This window comes from Jaculus jaculus, chromosome 2 (assembly GCF_020740685.1).
Source record: "Jaculus jaculus isolate mJacJac1 chromosome 2, mJacJac1.mat.Y.cur, whole genome shotgun sequence".
Lineage (NCBI taxonomy): Eukaryota > Metazoa > Chordata > Mammalia > Rodentia > Dipodidae > Jaculus > Jaculus jaculus.
The window spans coordinates 88,316,922-88,342,859 of record NC_059103.1 but is presented as its reverse complement, the minus strand read 5'-3'; the positions used below and the strand labels follow the sequence as shown (position 1 = coordinate 88,342,859).

Sequence of the window (25,938 nt, the reverse complement as noted above, 5' to 3'; positions counted from 1 at the left end):
GATGATGTGTGCATAGGTATGGTATTCTTGTGGGTGTTGTCTGGAGTCCTTTTGGTCTCCTATGGTCACCACTAATCCCCAAATACTGCTTTAATACTACTTTCAGTACTCAGTCCTAGAAAATTTTCACAAAAAACTGACTTGTCAAGAAGAGTAGAGCCCAGCTCACATGAGAGGTGAATTTAATACTCAATTTATTAATCTCCTTTCTAGATCAAAGAATAGTGATAGGTAGTAGAGATTTAAAAAATGATGTAAGTGAGACATAATATTTGTTTTTAAAGAAATCAAATCTAGTGTGAGAAGCAGTTTAGTAATAGATTTTAATAAAGTCACATATTTGACTGGAAACATAATAAGTTATTGTTACAGCTGAGTCAATAAAGGACAAATTTTGAGATGAAGGAAACTTGAATAATGGCTGAAGGATTTGAGCTAAAATAAGAAAAGTATTGATAATCAGTGAAAAGCTAACAATTCTGGAAACTACGAGAACTTGATTATTTAAGTCTAGGTCTGAGCAAAGGTAAGTAAAATATAGATGTATAAAGCAATGTTGTAAAGTATCTAAAAATAAATATGGAGAAAATCTATTCCAAGCTAAGCATGGAAGTATATTGTGCCCAATATATTTGATAATAGTTGGCCTTATAGATGAGTGGTCAGTTTTCAGGTGAATTAGATTTAGAAATTGATGAATGGCTAGAATTGCTATTGGCAGATTGGTGATACTAATAATATTATTTAAGCATTATGCTGAGTATATGCAGACTACACAAGTAATTTAGTTAAAAAATATACAGAAATTCCATCTTTGGATAAAGGATTATAAATAGGCTATGGGCATAATTATATAGTACAGTAGGTTTATAACTTCTTGTATCAGAGTTGATGGTATGGAACTGTACTTAATCTAGTCTACATTAACTTACATTAGTTGAGCACCAACTTTTCTTTATAGTGCTGCAACTAAAAAGATTAGCATAAAAATATGACCAGAAAAATCACAATGGGACATATTTTATGGAAAAAATAGCACTTTAGTTCCTCTGTGAGGACCATTATAAAATTGTGGGGTAGAAATTACAGTGACAGGTGACATTTGTAGGAGTTTCTGAATTACACCTGCTGAGCTTGGAATTTATGGTATTTACTGAATAGACAGGACTAGCTAAGTAATAGACCGTATTATTTTGAAATGTGGAGCACTTTAGGGTCCTACTCTCAGCAATATGGTAGTAAAAAGTATTATAAGAAAAAATAATTCCTTTAAAGCCTGTATAGTCACAAAATTTATTTGGAAAAGCAGTCACAAAGAAACACCCACATTGTATAGTTTATTTTTATTTAAAATATATGAAACATCAGTATAATATACTCTAAGTAAATTAAATATTCTACATTTCCTTAAATATTTGAATTCTAAGCTTTTAAATTAAGGTTGAACATCTCAATGTTTTGGCAGGATTTAAAGTAAGATATTTTTTGCTTTGCATTATGAATTTTAATAGAGACATATTTTTATATCTTATGAGAAATACTGATTCATAGATTTTCATTGATATTTATGAATATTGTTTCCAGCACAGTTCCATGTGGATCCTCAACTGTATTTATTCCTATTTTATAATTCCATCTTTCCTTGCCCATCATATTTGATCTCAACAATACATATTTACTGAAGAAATTTTGAAAAGTCAAGATAAAGAAGGAAGAAAAAAATTATTTGTCTTGTATTCTCAAAATTTTTCTGGGCTCAGTGATTAAGGTGTTTGCATGGAAAACCTAATGACCCAGTACCCATGTTGAGCCAGATACACAAAGTATCACATGCATCTGGTGTTTTTTTTGCAGTGGCTAGAGGCTCTGGTACACCCATTCTCTCTGTGTCATGTACTTCTGCCTATAAATAAATAAATAAAGTTTTTTCTTTACTCTTTTCTATTCTGTGTTGATTACTATAGTCTCAAATGTATACATTCATAGATCTTTCCTTGGGTATATTATCATAATAAATTAAGGATTCTAAATTCAGTTAAGCCATTAAACCTTTGGGCAATTTTACCATTGTATACTTTTTCTTTCACTCATGTTGTCTCCTTAAAATGTTACTTCCTCCAAAGAATTGTCTTTTTTTCTATTAGAACAAGTCATTCTTGACTTCTCCAAGAACAGACCTTCACAGTTACCTCTGTTTTTCTATTTCCTGCCAGGGGTTTTTCTTGCATGTACACTCATCTTCCACTCAGCCTCCAGGTTTCTTTCAGGACTTCTCAGACAGACACCCATGGACTAAATCCAATGGGGTCTATGGATTTGAATCGAAAAATAAAACCTGATTTTTATGTAGTATGTAATTATGAATTCATATAATGGCTATGGAAAATATTGCAACAAAAATTTTACCACCAATAAAAAATCAATTATCTTTATATCACATTACAGATATTTCAGGTATATCAAAAAGTTTATGCTCTGGACTGGAGAGATGGCTAAGCAGTTAAGGCGTTTGCCTGCAAAGCCAAAGGACCTCGGTTTGATTCCCCAGGACCCACACAAGCCAGATGCACAAGGTGGCACATGTGTCTGGAGTTTGTTTGCAGTGGCTGAAGGCCCTGGCATGCCTGTTCTCTCCCTCTTTCCCTCTCTCTCTCTCTCTCTCTTTCTCTCTCTCTCTCTCTCTCTCTCCCTCTCTCTCTCCCTGTCCCCCTGTGTCTTTTTCTCTCTCAAATAAAGAAATAATAAAATATTTTTAACAAAAGTTTATGCTCATCAGCAGTTCAAAATTCTAATAATTGTCATTGAAAACTATTATTTAACTGTTTGTTAAGTTAAACTATTATGAGTTAAGAAAGTAATTAGTATTTATATCTCAAGATGGTTATTTTCTTTATAATTCTATGTATAATTTAAAATATATTGGTTCTTGTGGCATCTATACAGCATTGGTTACCTTTTGTTTACTATTTGGCCTTTAACATTTTATATTTTGGGAAAATCTTTCTACCTTAATTCATATCACCATTACTGTAGAGAACATGTTTACTTTGACCCCACTTCCATTCCAATGAAATTTGTTTAGTTTTTGCTTTTATTTCTTCAGCATCATACTTTCTGAGTCCTTCACTGCCAATAACTCCTCAAGAGCTCCTCCACCACCCGTGAAAGATTGTTTACAGGTCCAATTTGATATGACTAAATATTTGGTTTGGGATAAATAGATAAGAAAATAGATACATAGATATATAGATGTTTTGTTCCGGTCTTAGATTTTTTTTATTTGACCCCTCACTGTGTCAGGGCTCTCTTTAGTGATTAATTCAAGTTACAACTGAATGCATTTAGCAGGTAATTGCTCATACCTGGTACCAAGAATACGCCCTATCTGAGGGGTCAATGAGGATGGTGATGATCTTGGCTTTGGGGACAAGAGATGCAGCTCTCTTGGGAGCATCTTCAGAATGGAAGTAGTTAGCACTCTTTTCAAATACAAAATCACTGGTAATGTTGGGAGGAGTAGGAAAAAAGTCCATATACCTAAATGGAGAGAGAGAGAGATAGAATATTAAAAAAACTAAACACTCATAAAAGAAATTGAGGAGGACTTAAGAAAATGGAAAAAAACTCCCATGCTCCTGGATAGGCAGAAGTAACATTGTAAAAATGACAATCCTTCCAAAGGCAATCTACAGATTTAATGCAATTCCTATCAAAAATCCCAACATCGTTCTTCACAGAGATATAAAAATTGATATCAAAATTCATATGGAAAAGAAAAAGGTCTCAGATAACCAAACATATCCTCAGCAAAAGAAACACCACCGGAGGCATCACCATATAACTAATCTAAAGCTATATTACAAAGCCACAGTAATAAAAACAGCATGGTGCTGGCATAAAAACAGGAGTATAGACCAATGAAGCATAATTGAGGACCCAGACTTTGGGTCAAGTAACTACTGCTACTTGATAGTCGACAAAGACCCTAACAATATAGGCTGGCAAAATGACAGCATCTTCAACAAATGGTGCTGGACAAACTGGATAATCATATGCAAGAAATTGAAACTTGATACATACATCTTGTGATGCACAACAATCACGTCCAAATGGATCAAAGACCTCAACATAACACCAGAAACTCAGCTTCTACTGGAATAAAACATAGGAGGAACATTCCATGATCTAGGAATGGGAAAAGACTTCCTGAACAAATCCCCAGTAGCACAGGATCTTAAACAATCATTCAACCAATGGGATCTTATGAAGCTGAAAAGTTTCTTCAGAGACAAACATACAATAAGCAGAGCCAATAGATTACCACAGAATAGAAGAAAATATTTGCTGGATATCCAACTGACAGAGGTCTAATTTCTAGAATCTACAAAGAACTCAAAAACCTAAACAATAAAAAGTAAAACAGCCCACACACAAAGAGGGGCAAGCAACTGAACAGGCAGTTCATAGAGGAAAAAATACAAATGACAAACACCAACCTAAGGAAATGTTCATCATCCCTAATCATCAAGAAAATGAAAATTAAAATTGCTATGAGATTCCACCTTACCCCAGTAAGGATAGCAAACATCAAAAAATCCAGTGAAAATAAATGTTGGCTATGATGTGGAGAAATAGGAACCCTCCTCCACTGTTGGTGGAAATGTAAGATGGTACAACCACTTTGGAAAGCAATATGGAGGTTCCTTAAAAAACACCTGACTACAGTGTTACCAACAGACCCAGATATTCCCTTACTGGGCATATACCCTAAAAGCTCCATGCCTCAGCTCAGAGCAATTTACTCAACCATGTTTATAGCTGCTCAATTCATAATAGCTAAGAGCTGGAATTAACCCAGATGTCGATCACTAGACGAATGGATAACTAAGATGTGGTACATCTACACAATGGAATTCTACAAAGCAGTAAGGACAAATGACACAATGAAATTTAAAGAAAAATAGTCAAGTCTGGAACAGCTTATTCTCAGTGAACTCACCCAATCACAGAAAAATAATTGCCACATATTTTCACTGATCTATAGATCCTAACCTGAATCTACTCAAGTTGCAGACATATCTACCAAGCATCTGAGGACCGAACAGTAGGGAGAGTAAGGTAGGGGAGGGTAATGAAGCGAGGGGGGTATACAAAACTGGACCCAAAAGGCAATGGTACTATAAAACTCTACATGCTAAAAGACAGACCAAATGGATGAACCTCAACCAGGCCCTTGGAGGGAAGACCAGATTCACAAGGCCATGGAGAGGGTACAAAAAAAACCTGTTCATTACCTCCTCCTATTTCTGTTTCTCTCTCCCCCCTCTCTCTCCTCACTCTTCTCTCTCATCTCTCTATCTCTTTTATATCACTTATCTTGTTCTTCCTTCTCTTCTTGGCTGCTGACCTGTACCTCCTGGTACCAGCAAGTGGTAATCATCCACAATGAGCTTTTAATTTTTTTGTAATTTTTAAATTTTTATTTACTTATTTGAGAGTGACAGAAAGAGAGAGAGAGAAAGACAGGGAGAAAGAGATAATGGGTGCACCAGGGCTTCTAGCCACTGCAAATGAACTCCAGACATGTGTGCCCCCTTGTGCATCTGGCTAACGTGGGTCCTGGGGGATTGAGCCTCAAACCTGGGTTCTTAGGCTTCACAGGCAAGCACTTAACCACTAAGCCATCTCTCCAGCCCCACAATGAGATTTTGATCACAGAGACCAACAAGGTTTCCCAAAAGAAGATTTATTTCAGAGTGCTTGAGGACCCACCACAGGTTAGTGGTAAGACCCTACTGCTAAAGATACCATACACTGTTGGTATGTATCATGGAGTGACATGGCTGGGGGATAAAGACCAATATCTGCCCATGCATGGTCTAATCAACTTAGCAACAAACAACCTGACGTGATGCTCATACAAGTACAATAGTGGTGCATAGCCATGGTGGGAAATCAACTGCTCTCAATTTGGCTAACTGATCTGCATATTGAAAGGAGAGAACCATCACATCATACCTCACAAGGGCTCCAGCTGAAACTAAGAATAAATGGGGAAACATGCAAGAATGCTGTTTTCTTGGCAAACCAGGAACCAACATAACAGTGAACGAGATAGACATAGAGAACAATCAACCCCTACCAAGCCAGATATCCAGAGACACAGAGGCACCCAAGATCTCAACTCGGAAGTAGACCTAATATGAACCCAACATGCCTCAGGGAAATTTGTGGAAGGGGGATTGGAAAGAATGTCAGAACCACACCTTGGGTCATGGGACAGAGGCATTTCCTCCTACCTGAAACTAAAGGCTAACCCCACAATGCACAACCCATATACCCCAACAAGGAGGGTCCTGGTAGAGGGGGAAGGACAAGGAGGAGGCTAACAATGCAAGTTGAATGTATTCACTGACTACAAAATTTAAAAAAAAATTAAAAATATTAAATAAATTGTAAAATTTTACTTTGTAGATAAAAAAAGAATATTAATTAACTTGAGAGACTTTTTCCTTGTAATATTCTGGATAGAAAAAAAGAACAATATTTTAGATTTATTTATACCAATTTATAGTTATTTTGTTCTATAATAGTCCAAATAGTGGTTATGCTTGCACTTGTCATGAGAAGAACCACACCAAATATTATTGCTTTCTCAAATCATTTGGCACAGAGGATGTATTGAGATAGAATAAGTGTGTTAAAAAGGAATGGTGAGAAATCACTGTTGACTTGAGCTTATGCTCTGTGGTATGAAAGGCCAAATCCAGAAATAAAATGCACTTGTGGCAAGTAGAATATGTTATTGATATTTTAAAATTGTCGGTGTATGTTTGCAAATTAGAATGCTGAGATTCTTAACGTGCACCTAATATTCACAAGACAGAAAGATGTACAAATCAAAATTGCTATGAAATACTAAAGACATTAAGGCATATCTGCTCTCCCTTTTTAACTTCTGTAGAATTTGTAGTTTATGTAGCAATGTGAGTGCATTAGAGTCTATCTAGAGTCATTATTTCCTGCCAGTTGATCCTTCAATGCCTCGGTAGGTACACTTTTCCATATGCTGGTGGAACAAATGTGTGTAGATTATGCAATCAATATGTTCTGAGGTTAATTCAGTACAATACTTTAATTATGTAATTATATAACCCTTATTGCAGTTCACCTTTTCTGTAACCCTCAAATGTAGAAATTAATAATGAGAGCAATTAAGGATTCATATAAGAAACTTCTTTGCCTCTTTGACATTTGTTATTATGTTTCCCAAGTGTACAGTACTGAAAAGTCTCATTTATATTTTTGTTTAAAACTTTGTGTTCCATTTGAGGTTACAGATTTTAAAAATGTTGTTATTCTTCCTTTAATAACTTGCATGAAATTCCAAAAATTATTCAGAATTTTAAGATTAAAACCAGGTAGTAATACACTAGATGAAGAATGAGCCTAGTTATATTGATAATGAGACATGAGATGCATTATTGGTATTACCCTTGTCTGCTTTAATTCTAGCTACAACTAAAGCAGTTTTCAGTGATAATAGATTCATGTATGATGATAACATGCAAAGGTACATGTTATTAATTGTGTATTGGGAAGATTTTCCTCATGCCTTATATACTGAGAATTGGAAATGAAACTCAGAACCACATTTGTTTTCTTTTTTGTAAAGCTGAGACACAGCTGGAAAAAGTCATGAGTGTAAACCATCTCTAGTATCAAGTTTATAGAAGATGTTATTATTTTAATTCTAAATAATTATTCAAGTACTATTTAAGATTTATTTTGTGTGTGTGTGATTAGAACTGATATGGTTGTGGAAATGTTCTGTTATTATTTACATGACAAATGTTGCCTGTATCACAATACACCATATACTGCTTATGTGGTTAATGAAGATACATGTATCAGAGAACAAAATAAAGCAACCTACTGATTTATTTGTTTCCTCAAGCATCAATATGAAGACAAATTATGTGTTTAATAAAATAAATGGAAATACTGTAAAATAATAATATGTTTAAATAGAATTTTAAATATCTTTATGAATAATTCTGATAAAAATATCCTATAATGTTCTTTTTTCAATCATATTAACTTAAAGAAAAATATTATCATTATTGCAGTGTCCAAATCAAATTATAGGCAACACTGATTAAACATATCATCATTATAAATTAATTTCTAATTCACTGTGGTAGAATTGAGCATAACAAATTTATTCTGTAATTATGCAGATGCCATGCATACATCTGTAATTGCTCTGCAGTGATAGAGCATGTGTTAATAATGGAGGCTATTTGCTGTTATTTTTCTTACCAGTCAATTCCCTTGTGATAGTTGTTGCCATTAAAAAACTGAACTTCTTCAAATGTTTTTGGGCTAGGGAGATTGCTGATGATGGAAGGGTGCATAAGAAGAAATAAATAAAGTGCAGTTGTTCCTATTAAAGGAAAAAGAAGGTAAAGGTTATGTTGTAGCAAAAGAAGATATTATAATACAAGTTTATCATATTTTTCTCCAAAATTAATATTCAGAAAACTATCTTTCCAAAAACAAAATAGTTTCTTTAATACCAATGATGTGCAGTTCAATATACTAACAATTTAAGAGCCTTTGTAATTCTGTTTCCTCAAATCTCCCATTTAATCTGACGACATGGCCAAAGCCAAATGGATGGTGGATCCAGCTACAGAAGAATTTCAGAAATCTGTGATCCAATTTCACTGTGGAGTCAGGGGACTGACTAAGCAACAAGGATCCTCTGTCTTTATGTCTCACATCACATGCTACAGCTGAATCTGCAGTGTTTTCTTTACTGTTTAATTGTTCTACTAGATCAAAGTGTTCTCAGAAGTTGGTGTGTTACTCTGTGGTTTAGTCCAGAAATGATGACTAGTGCTATACTTTACAAAGAAAACAATGCACGTGTGGCCTCCAATAATGTTAAATAAGTATAGGTTTATGAAATTAAAGGAGAGAAATGAGCAACATTACTTAGGGGATGAATTACTTTGCACAGAAGGGACATGAAGACACTCAGAATGGATGGCTGTTTGATAGGATTGATGCACATTAGACGACACAACCCTCCTTCTAGACACAGGGAGAGTAAACTAGGATAATACAGTCGAAATGGTAATTTCTTAGGTCTTCATTGTAAGAACCCTTGAATATCTGTTTATATTGGTTTATTTATCTGTTTTTTACTTTTCTGTGAACAAGAAAAACCATAAATAGTAAACATCTGACCTTTGAATGTAGCTAAAAGGCCTTTTCCTTATATCTTATTTCTTTGTGTGGGGAGAGGTTAGCTAATCAACATCTTCTTTGGCAAATGTTCTGTGGTGGTTTGATTCAGGTGGCCCCAATAAACTTATGTGTTCTGAATGCTAGGTTCCCAGCTGGTGGAGATTTGGGAATGAACATCTCCAGGAGGCAGTGTATAGTTGGGGGCAGGCTTATAGTTGTTATAGCCAGTTTCCCCATGCCAGTGTTTGGCATACTTTCCTGTTGCTCTGGTCCACCTTATCTTGGCCAGGGTGTGAGGTCCACCCTCTGCTCATGCTGTTGTTTTCCCTGCCATCATGGAGCTTCCCCATTGAGCCTGTAAGCCAAAATAAACCTCTTTTCCCCACAAGCTGCTCTTGGTTGGTTGATTTCTATCAGCAATACAAACATGATTGCTACAGTAAAGTGGTTAAGGAGTAGGGTTGGTGCTAGACACCTGACTGTGTGGCTGTGGCCTCTTGGAGCTGACTTTCAAGAGGAATGTGGAAGGATTTGAAACCTTGCCCTAAGAGATGCCTTGCAGTGCAGCTTGATGGACTATTCTGGTGAGAATTGAAAGGCCTGAAATCAGTAAGAACTACGAACTGTGAGGTTTGGCTTATGAGGATGAGAAAGAGCTTTGCTTGGACTGGGCTAGCAGTTTGTATGGGAAGTTTGCTGTTATGCCTGGGTCCTGAGGAGTTGTGGAGGGTTGCTTTGCATAGAAATGAACTGGTGTGAGCAGAGGGATATGGCATAGGAAAAAAAAAAAAAAAAACAACGAAATCTTTGAGTTTGAGTGAACTGGTGCCTGTCCAGAAAGAATGTAGACTCTTTTGAAGGGGCCTGTGTGCTCAAGAAGTGTTCTTCAAAGTCTCCTTTATTCCCCCCTGGACTAACAAATGGGCACCCTACCTGGTATTGCGGAGTATAAGAAATGCAAGAAAGAGAGGGTCATTGAGTTTGCAACATGGTCTTCTATTTTGGAAATGGCCATGGGCACTGTGAAGCAGGTTTTATGATTGTCTGCATGGAGACCCCATGAGGCCATGAGGATGAACCATGGATTTCAATGGAGACCCAGTGGAGAGGCTGGTACCACGAAATGGCTGATAAGGAAAGCTGCTGGCCCTGGTGAAGTTTTTCAGGACTGGATTGTGAGTAGCCTAGGCAGATGGGTGGAATTGGAATGCCAGAGACATGTTGCTGGTTAGAATTATCAGACTTGGAGATTTGTCACTGGCTAGAGTTCTTAGACTTGAAGCTACAGAGTTTGATGTTTGCCCTGGTTGTTTTAAATCTTGTATTGGTTGAATATTTCTTTGCTATGCCCAATGCTATCTTTTGCAGTGAATTTATTCTGTGCCATTATGGGTTTGGAGGGATTTTTGGTATATGGCTCAGTTAAAGACCTTGGATTATGGGGATGTTTGAACATCATTGGGATTGATTAAAAAAAAAAAAAACAACTATGGGGGCTTTTAAAGTTGGACTGAATGCATTGCATTTTATATCATGTATGGTTATCAGTTTATGGGGGCCAGGGGCGGAATCTGGCAGTTTGATTCAGGTGTCCCCCATAAGCTTAGGTATTCTGAATGCTAGGTTCCCAGCTGGTGGAGATTTGGCAATTAACACCTCTAGGAGGTAGTCTATTGTGGATGCGCTTGTGGGTGTTATAGCCATTTTCCCCATGCCAGTGTTTGGCACACTCTCTTGTTGCTCTGGTACACCTTATGTTGGCCATGTTGTGATGTCCACCCTCTGCTCATGCCGTTTGTTTACTCTGCCATCATGGAGCTTCACCATCGAGTCTGTAAGCCAAAATAAGCCTCTTTTCCCACAAGCTGCTGTTGGCTGGGTGATTTCTATTAGCAATGTGAACCTGACTGCAAAATATTCCAAGGCAACTTTCTTTCTCTCTTTTATTTGCAAAGGGGAGAGAGAGAAGAGGAGGGAGAGACAGAACCAAGAAAGAAGAAAGAAAGAAAGAAAGAAAGAAAGAAAGAAAGAAAGAAAGAAAGAAAGAAAGAAAGAAAGGAGACACAGAGAGAGAATGGGCCACTCTACAGATGCATGAACTATTTTGTGCATCTGGCTTTATATGGGTACTGGGGAATTGAACTCGTCATTAGGCTTTGCAAGGAAGTACCTTAACTTCTGACCCATCTCTCCAGTCCCAAACAATTATCATATTTGGGATGGGTGGGGGAGTACTTCCCCAATGATTCAGGTTAAAAGCTGTGATTGGTATGATGTAACATTTGGGATTGGTATGTACTTAAGGTTTTAACTGGTGGAACTGGAAGTCATGTACATACAAGATTATATTAGTGGAATTAAAATCTGACCACAAGTGTGGCACATTCCTTTTGTCACTACATAAGCAGGCTAACTTCTCAGTCTTTTTGTGTTAGTTGGGAAAGCTTCTTCTATGAATTCCTCCATGATGTCTCTTTGCAATGGTTGTTCATTGCATAGTTTCCATTGACTGCTTATTATCTAATCTCCTTTACTGTGGGCAGTGCAGCTAAACTGGTGGCACTCAAGGCAGATGAAATCCTGGGTTTCAAGCTAGAGTAGGTTTAAGGAGTGACTCTGAAGGATACAGGCTGAGGTTTTTGATATTCCAAGCTGGGAGGCTGCAACAATGGCTTTCAATTACAGGACTGCTGTCTCTGAAGGCCCTGAGTTTGCTCACTCAGTAGCTAGAATGTAGCCTGAGTTCCAAAGCAGGGCTGGCAACAGGGACTTTGGAGACTGTAAGGGACAACAGAAGGACTAAGTAAGTATGAGGTGGAAGAGAATCAAGGCTATACAAAGCAAAAGTTACAAAGATCCAAATCGCAGAGAGAATGAGTCCTTGCTGCTTAAATGGTATGGTTCTAGAGAGCTTCAAAGAACTCAGAGCAGAGGGTCCTGGTAAATGGAGTTCAACACTAGCTACTGAGCACAGGGTCACTGGCTTTGAAGTCTCATGTTGTGTTCTGACCTGACCTAAGAAATAAGTCTCCCGCAGCGAAGTTATGAACTATAAGTCTCCAGTCCTCAAGGCTCAGAGCTATCATGGTGTGGAGTTGAAGGTTAAGCCTGTAAGAATCTCTCACTAAGGATCTCAGGGTCGCTAACATGGAGGAAGAAGGTGACCTGTGTCTATTCCTGATTTCTGAATAAATAGAGTGAAAGGACTCCCCTTCCATACACACAGCTATTTGTGAAAGAATAGCAAAGAATAATAAATACTCTTATGCAAATATAACATCAACTTAAGAGTTATTTAAGAGACAACCACTGGATCAACTCATACAAATTTTATTTAAAAAAAAAACATAAAGCAAAAAGAAAAATAAATCATGTGAAGTAAAGAGATAGTGCTAGGCAAGACCTAAAAGGGTTCTGAACAGCAGCACCAGAAAAAACATAACAAGCACATGGAGAGACAGAGATTTAAAAGTCAGGGAGAACGAGAGAATCAATCTGTATTGTTCACTGAGTAAAAGATTCAGAACAAAATCTTCCAGACAGAGAATTCAAGACAGACTAGTAAGTAGAAAGGAACATAGAATTCAGGGATGTCTTTGTAATACTTTAAAGACTTACATAAAAATACTGGAATGATAAGAAGAGATGAAGAATTACTTGTGTTAATTTGTAGGTGTTTGTGAGTATGCGTGTGAGAGAGAGAAAGACAGAGAGATTTTTAAGACTGACAAGAGAGTTGAGAAAATTGATTGCTTACATCTGTATACTGCTGAAAGTGAATGGGTCCAAGGCACAGATAAATGAATAGTTTTTAATTATTGGTAAATTTTAAATAAAAGATATTTATAAACTCAGTGATCAAGATAAAGAAATGTTGAGTAACCCTGGATTTGGGATTGTACCCCTATCTCCACTAGGACACAGAAAGTCAGAGCCTTTGCCTTGTCAAACCTTCATGCCTCCAGAAACTGGAAGAACTGAGGAGACTTCTGGCAGGAAGGGTAAAAGTACTCTTTGCAAGGACCAAAGATGGGTGGCTTGATGTTCGTATAATTAGTCATAAAATCTGTGTCTACTACCTCAATATACATACATACATATACATATATATATATATATGTGTGTGTGTGTGTGTGTGTGTGTGTGTGTATATATCTTTGTTACCACTCCTGTTTTCATGATTGCTGTCATTCATTTTTATCCAATCCCTTTGTTATATTTTGTGTAAGAGGAAAGAACATGTGTTTTTAATACTCAAAAGTACATGTATTCTGCTTTATATACAATCAACTCCTTACCTTCAATATACCAGATAGACCAGACAAATCATGAGAAATTAATATGGATAATAGGAGTACAGATCTTCTGGAAGATTTAAGACAAATGGATTGTGTACTTAGAATTATTTGATAAATTTATCCTTTACATTGGACATCCAGATGGTTGACCATGAATGATGGAGGTGCATAGGTTTCTGAAGGTGCAGAGAAGAGCTATGATTTAAATCTTGAGGACCTTAAATCTGTAGCTGCTGCCATGTCTCCTTTCTGTTTTATAATTCGTTCTCATTCCCTGACCGTCTTTCAGAATATAAGAATTCCTTTTAGGATTCATCAAGCAAAGTGAAATCTAATGCCCTTCTAGTCTTATCTCATGACAACTGAGAAAATATGAGATTGAGGCCCATCTTTATAGCTCATGTTTATTGTAAGAGGAACAGGTACCACCTTTAAGTTACCAAAAGGCACTTATACTCAGAGCCAAAGAATTAGCATTTATCTGGGACCTCCCCCACCGGGGGTTTACTATATTTGACAGTAACAGAAGTTTTGCCAACTAAAGCAATACAGAGGACAAAATATACTTTCAGACCTCTATGACTGGATTTTAAGAATTATTGGTATCACTTTCATATTACAGTAGTATACCAATAACATATAAATTTTAACATTCAATTTCTTTGTTTTAACTTCTTGCTTGTTTTATTTGAGAAAATGAGAACCAGCTAAAGCTTTATCTTTGCCACAGTTGTAAGTCAAATATTAAAATCTAAAGGTATAATATTATTTTTTTATAAATATAAAAAATAAAGAAGAGGATTTAAAGTTACTAACAGATTTTTAGAACAAAGAACTAACAATATTCAATGCAAATTATGAAGAATATGTCTTTAACTTTTTAACAAAATTTTATAACTCAGGAATGTTTTATTTCTTTTATGCTTATTTCAGAATTTTCTTGGCTTTAGGGAGTTGGGAGAAAATTAATGCACATATTAAACAACAAATCATGATGTATTTGAAAATATGTGCTGCTTTTCCTTCCTCCCTGTACATGTATTAACTTGCTGCTATAATGCCATTTATATTCCTAGAGGAAGAAAAGATTTCAACAACCCAAATCTAATAGTCTGGAAATTTTGCCCACAACCTTTAAAATGATCTACTTACTTGTACTACGGATATCTTCACTGGGGCTGGACTTATTTACTGTGACTCTTTGTTCTGTGCTATGGTTTGTGCACTCACTGATGAGAATGCTTCTCTAGTCAAAGTGGTGAATTCAAAATACAGCAGCTCAATAAAAACTTTAATTAATCAGAACATAAGCAAAGTCTATAAAACTGTCACATACAGGAGAAAGTATAAAATATTCTAATTGAAAGTGTCATCTCATTGGTGAAATACTTTCACTACATTCTCATACAGTTGTCCTTCAATGTGTGAGAAAATACTGAGGAAAAAAATGCCTGGGGAAATTTGGATGTAACAAAAATGAGTCCCAAAACATGTACATCCTCAATGATTATTTTTTAACATAGACACACATATGAAAAATTTATCAGTAACAATGAACATAGCTCTGAACAAAAATCAATGTAAGGCTGATAATACGTTGAAATAAGTGAGTCTAAAACACTGTTTTATAGCTCAGTTCAAGGACTAATTAACCCCAAAAGTAAGAATTTAAAAAAGTTTCAGCCAAACTTTAACAAATTTTAAAAATTTCAAATTTGTGTTTAAACTTTTATATTTGAAAATTTAAGATTTTACATCTGTTTAGCATATATTTGTTGATATGCATATTTATGTGCTATATCATTTTGTGCTCAACTGATGCAATACCAGGGTCCCCTGGAGGCTTGTGGCACAATGAATGGACAGTTTGTAGGAAAAGCTGTTTAGCAATGTACTTACATAGATATCACAGTATCACATACAATGATGATACACAAGTGCATTTTGTAATAACGAAAAATTAAGTAACGTAGTTCCTATCCTCACCTGTTTTTTGTGGCCCAATCACAAGGAATTTTGGTAAATGGTCACACGTTTTCTCCCTGGACCAGATGTCTTTATGCCGTTTGTCGTCACACGGATTCTGCAAGAAGGAAGAGTGGCAAGTCTTACTGGAGACTGAATGTTTGTATCTATTTCCTAACAAGTGTTCAAAAAACCTGGCTCACCTTCTGGCCTGATCCCCAAGAGCATGGAGTTAGAGCTGCCTCTGGTTTTCTGATTTCTAAATCCATTCTATAAGCAGTGATTAGCACCATCCCCTACCCAAAGCTGGGACCAGCACAGACTCAATCAGTGTTGTTGCCGCTGAAGTTTGTCAAAGTGCTAACACTAGATCCTGCAGCAGCTGGGATTTATGTTTTATGTCTGTGCACTAGAGGCCTTACTGTGACTCACTGAACCTAGCTTGATAGCCTCACAATTTGTATGTTCTTGTTTTATTCTATCTCCAAAATCATAAATATTAGAAGTAAAATACTTTGACTTTCTTTGATATATATTTCTTAAGATAATACTTATTAAATGAGTTGTTTTTAATTATGATTCTTTCTACCACCTTTCAAAAAGTAAATGAAACCATAGACTTTTCACTGTCACACTCAAGCACAGAACAGAGATCTATGCAATTAAAAATGCTAGATAAGAGCTGGAAGTATGGCTTAGCACTTAAGGCATTTGCCTACAAAGCCAAAGGACCTTGGTTCAATTCCCAAGAACCCCTGTTAGCCACATGCACAAGGGGGCCCAAGCATCTGGAGTTTCATTACAATGGCTAGAGGTCCTGGCATGCCCATTCTCTCTCTCCTCCTTCTCTGTCAAATAAATAAATAAATAAATAAATAAATAAATAAATAAGTAGTATTTTTAAAAATGCAATATAATTCAAGAAACATTTAAGAAACATTTATGCAAAAGCACTTTTAATTATCAACTAAATCATGCCAAAATAAAACTTTTTATTTCTTTTAAGCTCTTATTACTTAATTCTTAACATTCTCCTTTATTACTTTTAAATATTGTTTTTAAAGTAAAATATAAATGGTAATGAAAATGTAATTTAAAAATACTTTCTTTCTCAGAAAATATATTCAGATGGGATCTATGTTGCCCAGGCTGGCCTCCAACTCTTTGGCTCAAATGATCTTCCTGCCTTGACCTCCAAAATAGTTAGGATTTCAGGTATATATCATCACGTCTTGCTTGCATTATGTTACCCTTTTAAAAATATGGTTGGTAAAAATTATTTTATCCAAATGACATTTTGACATGCTTTTTATATATTTATTTATTTTCAAGGAGGTAGGTGTGAAGGAGGTAGAAAAAAAAAGGAATAGGGAGAGAGACAGAGGGAGAGCACTAGGGCCTCCAGTCATTATAAATGACTTTAAGATGCATGTGCTACTCTGTGCATCTGGCTTTGCATGGGTGCTTGGAATCAAACTGAGTTTATTAGGCAAGCGGCATAATTGCTGAGTCATTTCTCTCTCATGTGACATAAGTTTTCAAAATACATTTTAAATTAATTCTCTCCTTTCTTATCACATAGACCATAGGGAAAGGGATTATCCTGACATCCTGCAGGACCTCACATTGGCCACTGTACTGATGACATGATGTTAATGGCACCTGAAAAGTAACAAGTGGTAAGCATTTTGAATGACTGGATTGCAAACATGAACTTCAGAGCCTGGGAAGATTGTTTAGTGGATAAAGTGATTGCTGTGTAAGCATGAGGACCTGAGTATGGATATCCAGCACCTATATAAAATGTTGAGCATGGCAAGGTGTACCTGTAACCTCAGTGCTCAGGTGGGTGTAGCCAGAAGGATCCTAAGGGCTTGCTGAGTAGTTAATCTAGGTGACTCCTTGTTGTCTAAGTTCAGTGAGAAACTCTATCAAGAATAGTTGGAAGGGCAGGTGGCATCGTGGACTAAGTATTCCAGATCCCTGTTTCTCTGCTCCTCCCAGCACCTGGTCCAGGCTCCCTATTCCAGATGGTGTGTGGGACAGTATGGTGACTTGGAGTGAGTAGGCCAGACTCCAGTTTCCCTGCTCCTCCCAGCTCCTTGGTCCTGATTCCCTGTGCAGGAGGGTGGGTGTGGAGTGAGTAGGTCAGACTCCTGTTCCCTGGCTCTTCCCAGTTCCCTGGTCCTGGTAGGTCCCATTGTGCCTTTCTTGGGGAGGCCTGGTCCCTGTGTCAGCTGTGGAATCAGGTCTTTTGCTCTAGAATCCTGACTGGACACCAAGTATTGTCATCCCTGTTCACCTGAGTCAGAGGATACATGGGCCAAGGCACAAAAACTTGCTTCCTCCTCAATAAAATAGTCTCTTTAAAATGGGTAGACAACAATGTAAAAAATCCAACAAAAGCAAGAAAACTGAGTGATTTCTACCAAGAATGCTTAGTCTTACAATGGAATCCTCCAAAGAAATAGAGAAATCAATAGAAATTCAGTCCCAAAATGAAAATGCAACAACTAATGAGACCTTGATCAAAAGAATCACTGAATTGGAAGCAAAACATTAAAAAAAAAAAAAAACAACAATTGTGTCAATGAAATTGAACAGAATCATCTCTTAGAGTGTTCAGCTTCTGACAGTAGGCTTAACTTGATTGAAGAAAACATTAGTACCCTCAAAAGAGATATGAATGAATGGAAGTTAGCCTTAGTTGCAGACGGCATGATCCTGTACTTAAATGACCCTAACGTGTCCATCTCAAAATTCTAAAGGTGACTAATTCCTTCAGTAAAATGGCAGGTTAAAAACTCAATGCACAAAATTCAGCAGCTTTTCTACATACAAGGGACAAATATACAGAGAAGAAAATCAGTGAGGCTGTCCCATTTTTAATAGCAATGAAAAATTAAATATCTTGGAATAACACTAACGATGTGGAAGACCAATATAATGAAAACATTAAAAAAAAAAAAAACAACACTTAAGACAGAAATTGAAGAGGACTTGAGAAGATGGAAAGACCTCCCACAATCCTGGATAGGCAGAATTAATATTGTGTAAGTGCTAATTCTACCAAAAGCAATATAGAGATTTAACATAATGTAAAAAATGATCTCAAAATTCATATGGAATGGCAGCAGGTCTTGAATAACCAAAAATATCCTCAGCAAAAGAAACTCCTCTGGAGGTATCATTATATCTGATCTAAAGCTATATTACAAAGTACTAGAATAAAAACAGAAACATAGACCAATGGAACAGAATTGAAGACCCCAGACCTTAGGTCAAGTAACTACATCTACTTGATCCTTGACAAAGGTGCCAATAATGTAGACTGGAGAAAATACAGCATCTTCAACAAATGGTGCAAGACAAATTTGATGACCATATGTAGAAATATGAAATTAGACCCACTCATTTATCCATTCACATAAATCACGTCCCAATGGATTAAAGATCTCAATATAAGACCTGAAGCTCTTCAACTACTGGAAGAAATACAGGAGGCATTCACCATGATATAGAACTGGGAAAAGTCTTCCTGAACAAAACCCCAGTAGCCCAAGAAATTAAATAAGCACCCAACCAATGGGATTTCATGACACTAAAAAGCTTTTGCACATAGAAACATACCAAAAGCAGAGCCAATAGATTATCCACTGAATGAAAGAAAATCTTCACTAGCTGTACCACTGACAGAAGCCTAATATCTAGAATCTACAAAGAACTCAAAAAACTAAACAATAAAAAAAAAAAAAAATCAAACAACCCACTCCAAAAGTGATGCAGATGACTAATTAGGGAGTTCTCAGAGGAAAAATTACAAATGGCTGAAAGACACTTACGAAAATGTTTAACATCCCTAACTATTGCAGTGAGGTTCACATTGCTGGTATAAATCACCTGACCAAGAGCAGCTTTTGGCTCACAGACTCTTGAAGAAACTCCATGAGCGCAGGAGAAAACAATGGCATGAGAAGAGGGTGGACACCATACCCTGGCCAACATAAGGTGGTCGGTAGCAACAGGAGAACGTGACAAGCACTGCCATGGGAAACCAGCTAACCCCCCTAAGCCTGCCCCCAGCAATACATTGCCTCCAAGAGGCTTTAATTTCCAATTGCCATTAGCTGGGGAGACTAGCATTCAGAATGTGTAAGTTTATGGGTGACACATGAATCAAACCACCACACTAACCATTAGGGAATTGCAAATTAAGACAACTATGAGATTGCCCAGTATGGATAGCAAACCCTAAAAAATAACATGTTAGCAAATGTTGGTGAGGATGTGGAGAAACAGGAACACTCATTCACTGTTAGTGGTAATGTAAACTGGTATAACCACTATGGAAATCAGTATGAAGATTCCTGAAAAGGATGAATATAGAATTACCAACAGACTGTTATTACCCTTACTGGGTATTTACCCTAAAATCAGCACACCTCAATTCAGATATTTGTTCAAACATGTTTATAGCTGCTCAATTTATAATAGCTAAGAACTAAAATCAACCCGGGTGTCCATCACTGGATTAATGGATAACCAAGATGTGGCATATCTAAACAATGGAATTCTACTCAGCAGTATGAAAAAAAAATTACACAATGAAATTTGTAGAAAAATGGTTGAACTTGGACAGACTATAATAAGTGAACTCACACAATCACAGAAAGACAATTGTCACATGGTCTCACTCATCTGCACTTCCTAACCTGGGTTACCCTGAGTTGCTGACATACCTGAATGGTATCTTGAGGTTTGGACAATAGGGAGGGTAGGGCTTGGGGGAAAGGAAAGGAGGGTGGGGGGACACAAAACTAAACTGAACTCAAGTTGAAACAGGGCCACAGAATCCTATATCCTGGAAGTTAGACTAAAATGTTGAACCCTCAACAGGACCTGGAGAGGGTGAGATGAAGTCTAACCTTAAATTTCTCTTGTTTCTCTTTGTTTTTCTGTATTTTTATTTACCCCTAGTGTTGGCCTTAATTCCCTGTACCAGGATGTGGTTAACATCCTCAAGGAGTTGTTACTTGGATGGACCTACAGTTCTCCCAAAACAAACAAGACAGATTTCTGTCAGAGCACTTGATTACCCACCAGAGGTTAATGGTAAGACCCTACTGCTGAAGACACCATAAGCTGTTGACATGGATCATGGAAAGACCTGGCTGGATCCAGAAGAGAGCCAGTTCCCAAACAGTTAGCCCATCTAGTGGTGGAAGGTGCTATGTGAACTATCAGGCAAAAGTGACCAACATCTGTTCAAGCAACTCAAAGTCTAAGCTACTCAGAAGCAAACAACCTGACGTAATGTTTACACAAGTGCAATAGTGATACATAGCCATGATGGGTAATCAATTGCTCTTAGATTGGATAACTGATCTGCTCAGTGGATAGGAAACCATATCTGGAACTGTGAAGTATGTCAGAATCTTATCCAGAGAAATATTTTTCTTTCCAATGTTAAGCTCCTAATCTAATCTTGGGTTTAAAGAGGGTCTACACCCTTTAAATTCTCTCTGAATTAATAATCATTATTCCATTTAACTGGTTCTGACTTCATCATCTGTTGAAGATTCTGCTTCTCTTTTGCAGATGGGAGCAGGACTGGAGGAGAAAAACCATCTAACATACTTTGTTCTGCCCTCCAGCTGAAACCACTGAGGAATAAGGGAAATGAGCAAGAGTGCTGCTTTCTCAATGAGCCTGATATCAGCACAAGGATAAAGGAGATAGGTACTGAGAACACTCAATACCTACCAAACCAGAGATCCAGAGGCTCCTAAGAGTCAACCACTGAAATGGACTTAAAATGCACCCAACATGGCTGAGGGAATTTTGTAGAAGGTGGGGGGAGATTGTTAGAGCCACAGGTTGGGACATTATGCACAGAGACATTGCCTCTCCCCATAACTGACTGCTACCCACACAATTCATGACCCACAATCCCCATGTGTTTGACTTGCATTCCCAATGAGGAGGGCCTCTGCAAAAAAGGGGCATGGATGAGGGAAACAATGGTACCAACATGTGTTGCTTACATACTAAGTATGTCCATATCTAATTAAAAAAAAAACAGAAATCCACTGAGGAGTACACTAGACACATGAAATCTGGCCTCTAAATGCACCCACACATACATGTGCCCATACATGTAAAAACATACATGCATACCAAGCACTTCAGCCGACAGACACTGGTATGTTGATGCACACCTGCCATTCCAGGTTCTTTGGAGTTGCTAGTGGAGGCAGAAGTGTTGTGAGTAAAGGAAACTTAGGGAAGCATTGAAGGTACAGTCTCAAAACAAGTCCAAGCAAACACATGACAGACAATGAAACATAAACATGCTACTCTTGAAGATTTTAGAAGCATAGACATCTTCAGGATGTGGGGACATCCTGTCCTTAGGTAAAGTTAAAAGTTTACACCTTGAAGCCTCTATTGCTAGAAAGGAAGCATAGAGTTTCATAGGTCTCTGTGGTTTGAAACAGCATATTATTTCAGTAGAGAATACAGTTTTGACACATTTGAGTGATACAGAAAGCTCTTAATGAGGCCCAGAGAAAGACGGGGTCTGAAGGAGTTGAGGCTGAAGTACACATCACACCCACAACTGGGCCATGAATGCTAGAATACTTATAAGATTGCAGCATCTTTGGCCCAGTTGTGTTCCTGGCAAGTCATTGAAGGGTATACACCACACACCCATAAGTCCTTGTTGCCGAGAATGTCACTGGAAGCCTATAATTCATATATATATAACATACATATATGAATATATAATGTGTTCTAAAAGAAAGTGATTGCCACTGGTAATTAATGTGATCATGTAACCATCCTCACATATGAACTTGTACTTACATCCCACCAAGATCACAACTCTATGTGTCTAGCAATAATTCCTTGTAAGATAGAAGTGTTGAATCTGGGACTGGCCTCAAGCAGATGCAATGGCCATTTATGGACTTCTATCACCTGCAATTTTTCACCTATGTCCCTCAATCAGTTCATTTACTTATTTTCATGATAGATTTTCTGCAATCTGCTGATTAAGAGGGAAATATCCAAGCTGAGTTTGTGGATGTGTAATCATATGTCAGGAGCAGCCTAAAATGGATTCTTATTATAGAATTTGTGGGCCTTCCTAAGGCAGTGGCTAGAAGAAATGTTCTACCTGGCAGTCTGAAGCAGTAGAACTAGCATTCTACTTTAGGAAAAGGTGAAATGCAACAGATTAATGGGTGGTGATAAATGGCATATGATGATTTAACAATAGCATTTGGAAAAAAAAAAAAAGGAGCCTGGAAGAAGTGTATGAATGGAGCTATTATATTCACCAAATGTGTGGTGATTTTGTGTTCTACATTAATGTACACCCAAGACCCTCTAGTACAGAAGGATTGGTGAGCAAGCAGAGAGTGATTTCACTAGTTCTGAACATTACCAGAAGACTTTTTTCTTACTCTCAGTAGCCGAGTTCATGTACATAGGATCATGAATGGAGACATGGCAGCACCAAAACCTGAAGCCCTACAGGCTTCCTTTCCCCCTTGTCTACTTGCTGCTGTTACTGAATATTTGTCCAGATTGTAAAAGCAATTTCTATGTCCTAGAAATAGCATTAGTCTGTCCCATAGTGTAAAGTGGATTATACTGAATAATTCCATCCTGAAAAGGTCAGTGATTCATCCAGATCGAGTTTAAAACTTCTTGAAAGTATTTATTTGTCTTCCATGTCTACTAGCTTTGACCTTAACAGAATGGTGAGTTCCGTGTATGACTCATTGGTTTTCTTTCTCACATAATCTTTTTTTTTCAGATGCTAAAGGACATGTGGCTTTGGCCATATGCTCAACTATGTCATCTCAGCTTAGAGATACAGTGTACTACTTAAAAGAAAAGCTATTAGAACTGTCTCTCTGTTGGGAAGTATACGGTTGAGTATAACAAAGAATAGACGTAGGAGTGGTCCTATTCACCAACATTTTCTTTGATCTATTTAGAATTTTCTTTTATTTTTCACCCTCATGTTTTTAAGTTTTGTGTGTATTTGTGTGTATAGGAGTCTTAATTCCCTGGGGATAATGTTTCTGTGGCAGATATCCACAGAAGAATAGCAACCTAGTACAGTAGTTAGCTTTAGTAGAAAATATACCTCTTTCCTAAAAATGCATGTAGCAACCTGTTGGCAACCTAGAATTCTTACCTGCTCTGAGCTATGTGTAATATTCTTTAAGCAACAACTTGATAATGCCCAGTTTCTATTCTGAAATATTGTAGCACACATCCAGGATTAGGAAATAGGAGTCAGATCTTGCCTGAGCTTGTTTTAGGTACTCATTCAAAAGACAACTTATGTCCTCCAAGTGAACTTTTAGGACAAATTCCCTATTTACTATCTTGGGTCTATGCATTATTGGTCATATATCTAATTAAATCAGACATATTGTGGGAAAGGCATGGGCAGTAGAGGTAAGCTTATATAACCCAAGTTTATATTAAACCCAAGCTTTCCAATCAAAATAGAAAACCACCCACTCTATGCCACCTAGTAACCAGATCCTGCTGTTCCTAGTTCTCATAAAAAGTTCTCATTAAAAAAGAAAAGCCTTGGAGTCTAGAGAGATGGCTTAGCAGTTAAGGCACTTGCCTGTGAAGCCTAAGAACTTGTGTTTGAATCTCCAGGTCCCACGGGCCAGACACAGTGACACCAGCACACAATGTCATACATGCACCACGAGGGTGTCTGGAGTTTGTTTCCTCTCTATCTCCCTCTATTTCTCCCTGTTGCTCTCTGTTTCTCTCAAAATAATAATAATAAAGTCTAAAACAAATAAAGCCTTAGCATTAGCTTATGTCCATGGAGTAGTTTCTCACTGAGGTGTCCTACTCCTTCTCTTGCTAGTACATCCGTCTTATACTTTTACTTCACATACTAGGAAAATTTCTTGCTGCCTCACTCTTTTTCATGTGCCTTTCTTCAGTTCTTTGGATATTATGCAATGAACCTAGAAACACCAAGACAAAGACCACTGGTAAGACTTCCACCAGAAATCTTAGTAAAACGGTCAACACACTGGTATGGTTATTTCAGACTCATATGACTATAGACCAGCAGACCTGGAAAACAGCTATCATGTTTGTCAGACTATTTGAGCTGGATCATCAAAGGAGTGAGAATAAGGAGAATTTTGATTGGCAGTCAGTCCACTAGGACCCTGGGTACTCCAAACCCAGCTTCTCTTTAAATTGAAGAGGACATCAGCCATCTTCTGACAAGTTCTGAGTTGGAACCAGAACAAAATCTACCATAGGGTTCTTCACAAATTTTGCTTTCTTTATTCTTGTACTGATCTTTTTCTGCCATAATTAAAAAGAAATGTGCAAGAGGAAAACTATTTGGATCAAAGTCCAGGTACTTCGATAAATTATGGTTCTAAGACAATTCCTGCTTACCAGGTATGCATTACATACAGAAAAATGGGCCAAACTTATGGTAGACCAGAGTACAGGACAAGGTGGAAGGAAACTGTTGGCTTCAGCATTAGGAACATATTCAGCAATTAGGCTTCAATTTTCATGGTAATCATCTTCCTGTGAGCATCTTTAGGATATGAGAGAAAACTACTGTGTGAAGTGGACCCAAAGAAGTATGTAGCTACACTGTGAAGTATGTTTTTATCTCTGCTGTAAAGGTCCTCTTTTCTTTGAGTTCAACTTCTCTATCCCAGCAGCATCCTACCAACAAATCAAATGATAATGGAATTTGATGGAGCAAGTTGAGAATTGCCCTTGGCTTGTTACAGGACCACCTGATTGGCAGGTTAAATTTTGCATCTTTCTGCATGGCCCAGAGGTGGCCTTTCTCCCATGCTTGTCTGACAGAAGGGTATAAGACACACAGTTGCTTTTCCTGGATGTCACAATTGTCTACCAATGGCTCTCCTTGCAGATAAAATCAAGGTTAGTTTTTACTGAGTTCACATCCTTACTCAGTATTTCTCTTTCACCTTCTGATGCTACACTTTCCTTTTGGATTTTTTTCTGAAAGCATTTCCTTCATAAATCATTTGTAATGAAGTTTCTGGATCAGATCTTGCTTTTCAAGACTATTACCTACAATATGGTCCATTCACACTCCACATAATTTAAGGATGTATTTCAACCAAAAAAGGCAATCAAAATTAAGCCAGCTGTGGTGGGACATACCTTAAATCCCAGCACTTGGGAGGCAGAGGTAGGATTATTATTGTGAGTTCGAGGCCACCCCGAGACTACATAGTTAATTCCAGGTCAACCTGGGCTAGGGTGAAACCCTACCTTTCAAAACCAATACATACATATGTATAATTTACTATGGCAAATATTAGGTTTTATATGTTGGATTTCAGTAAATTCACCTATAGAAACTACA

At 37.2% G+C, this 25,938-nt stretch overlaps 1 protein-coding gene across 2 annotated transcripts in view; it reads right to left on the bottom strand.

Moving 5' to 3' along the window:
* The window catches only part of LOC101595240 (N-deacetylase and N-sulfotransferase 4), a 405,440-nt gene that overhangs the window by 11,838 nt on the left and 367,664 nt on the right, over positions 1-25,938 (bottom strand). For both annotated transcript variants that reach the window (XM_004658542.2, XM_045143760.1), the window contains exons 8-10: positions 15,540-15,636; positions 8,323-8,446; positions 3,363-3,537 (exon numbers count right to left, since the gene is read on the bottom strand). In XM_004658542.2, coding sequence (XP_004658599.2) covers positions 3,363-3,537; positions 8,323-8,446; positions 15,540-15,636 — 396 coding nt within the window. The remainder of the gene's footprint in view (positions 1-3,362; positions 3,538-8,322; positions 8,447-15,539; positions 15,637-25,938) is intronic.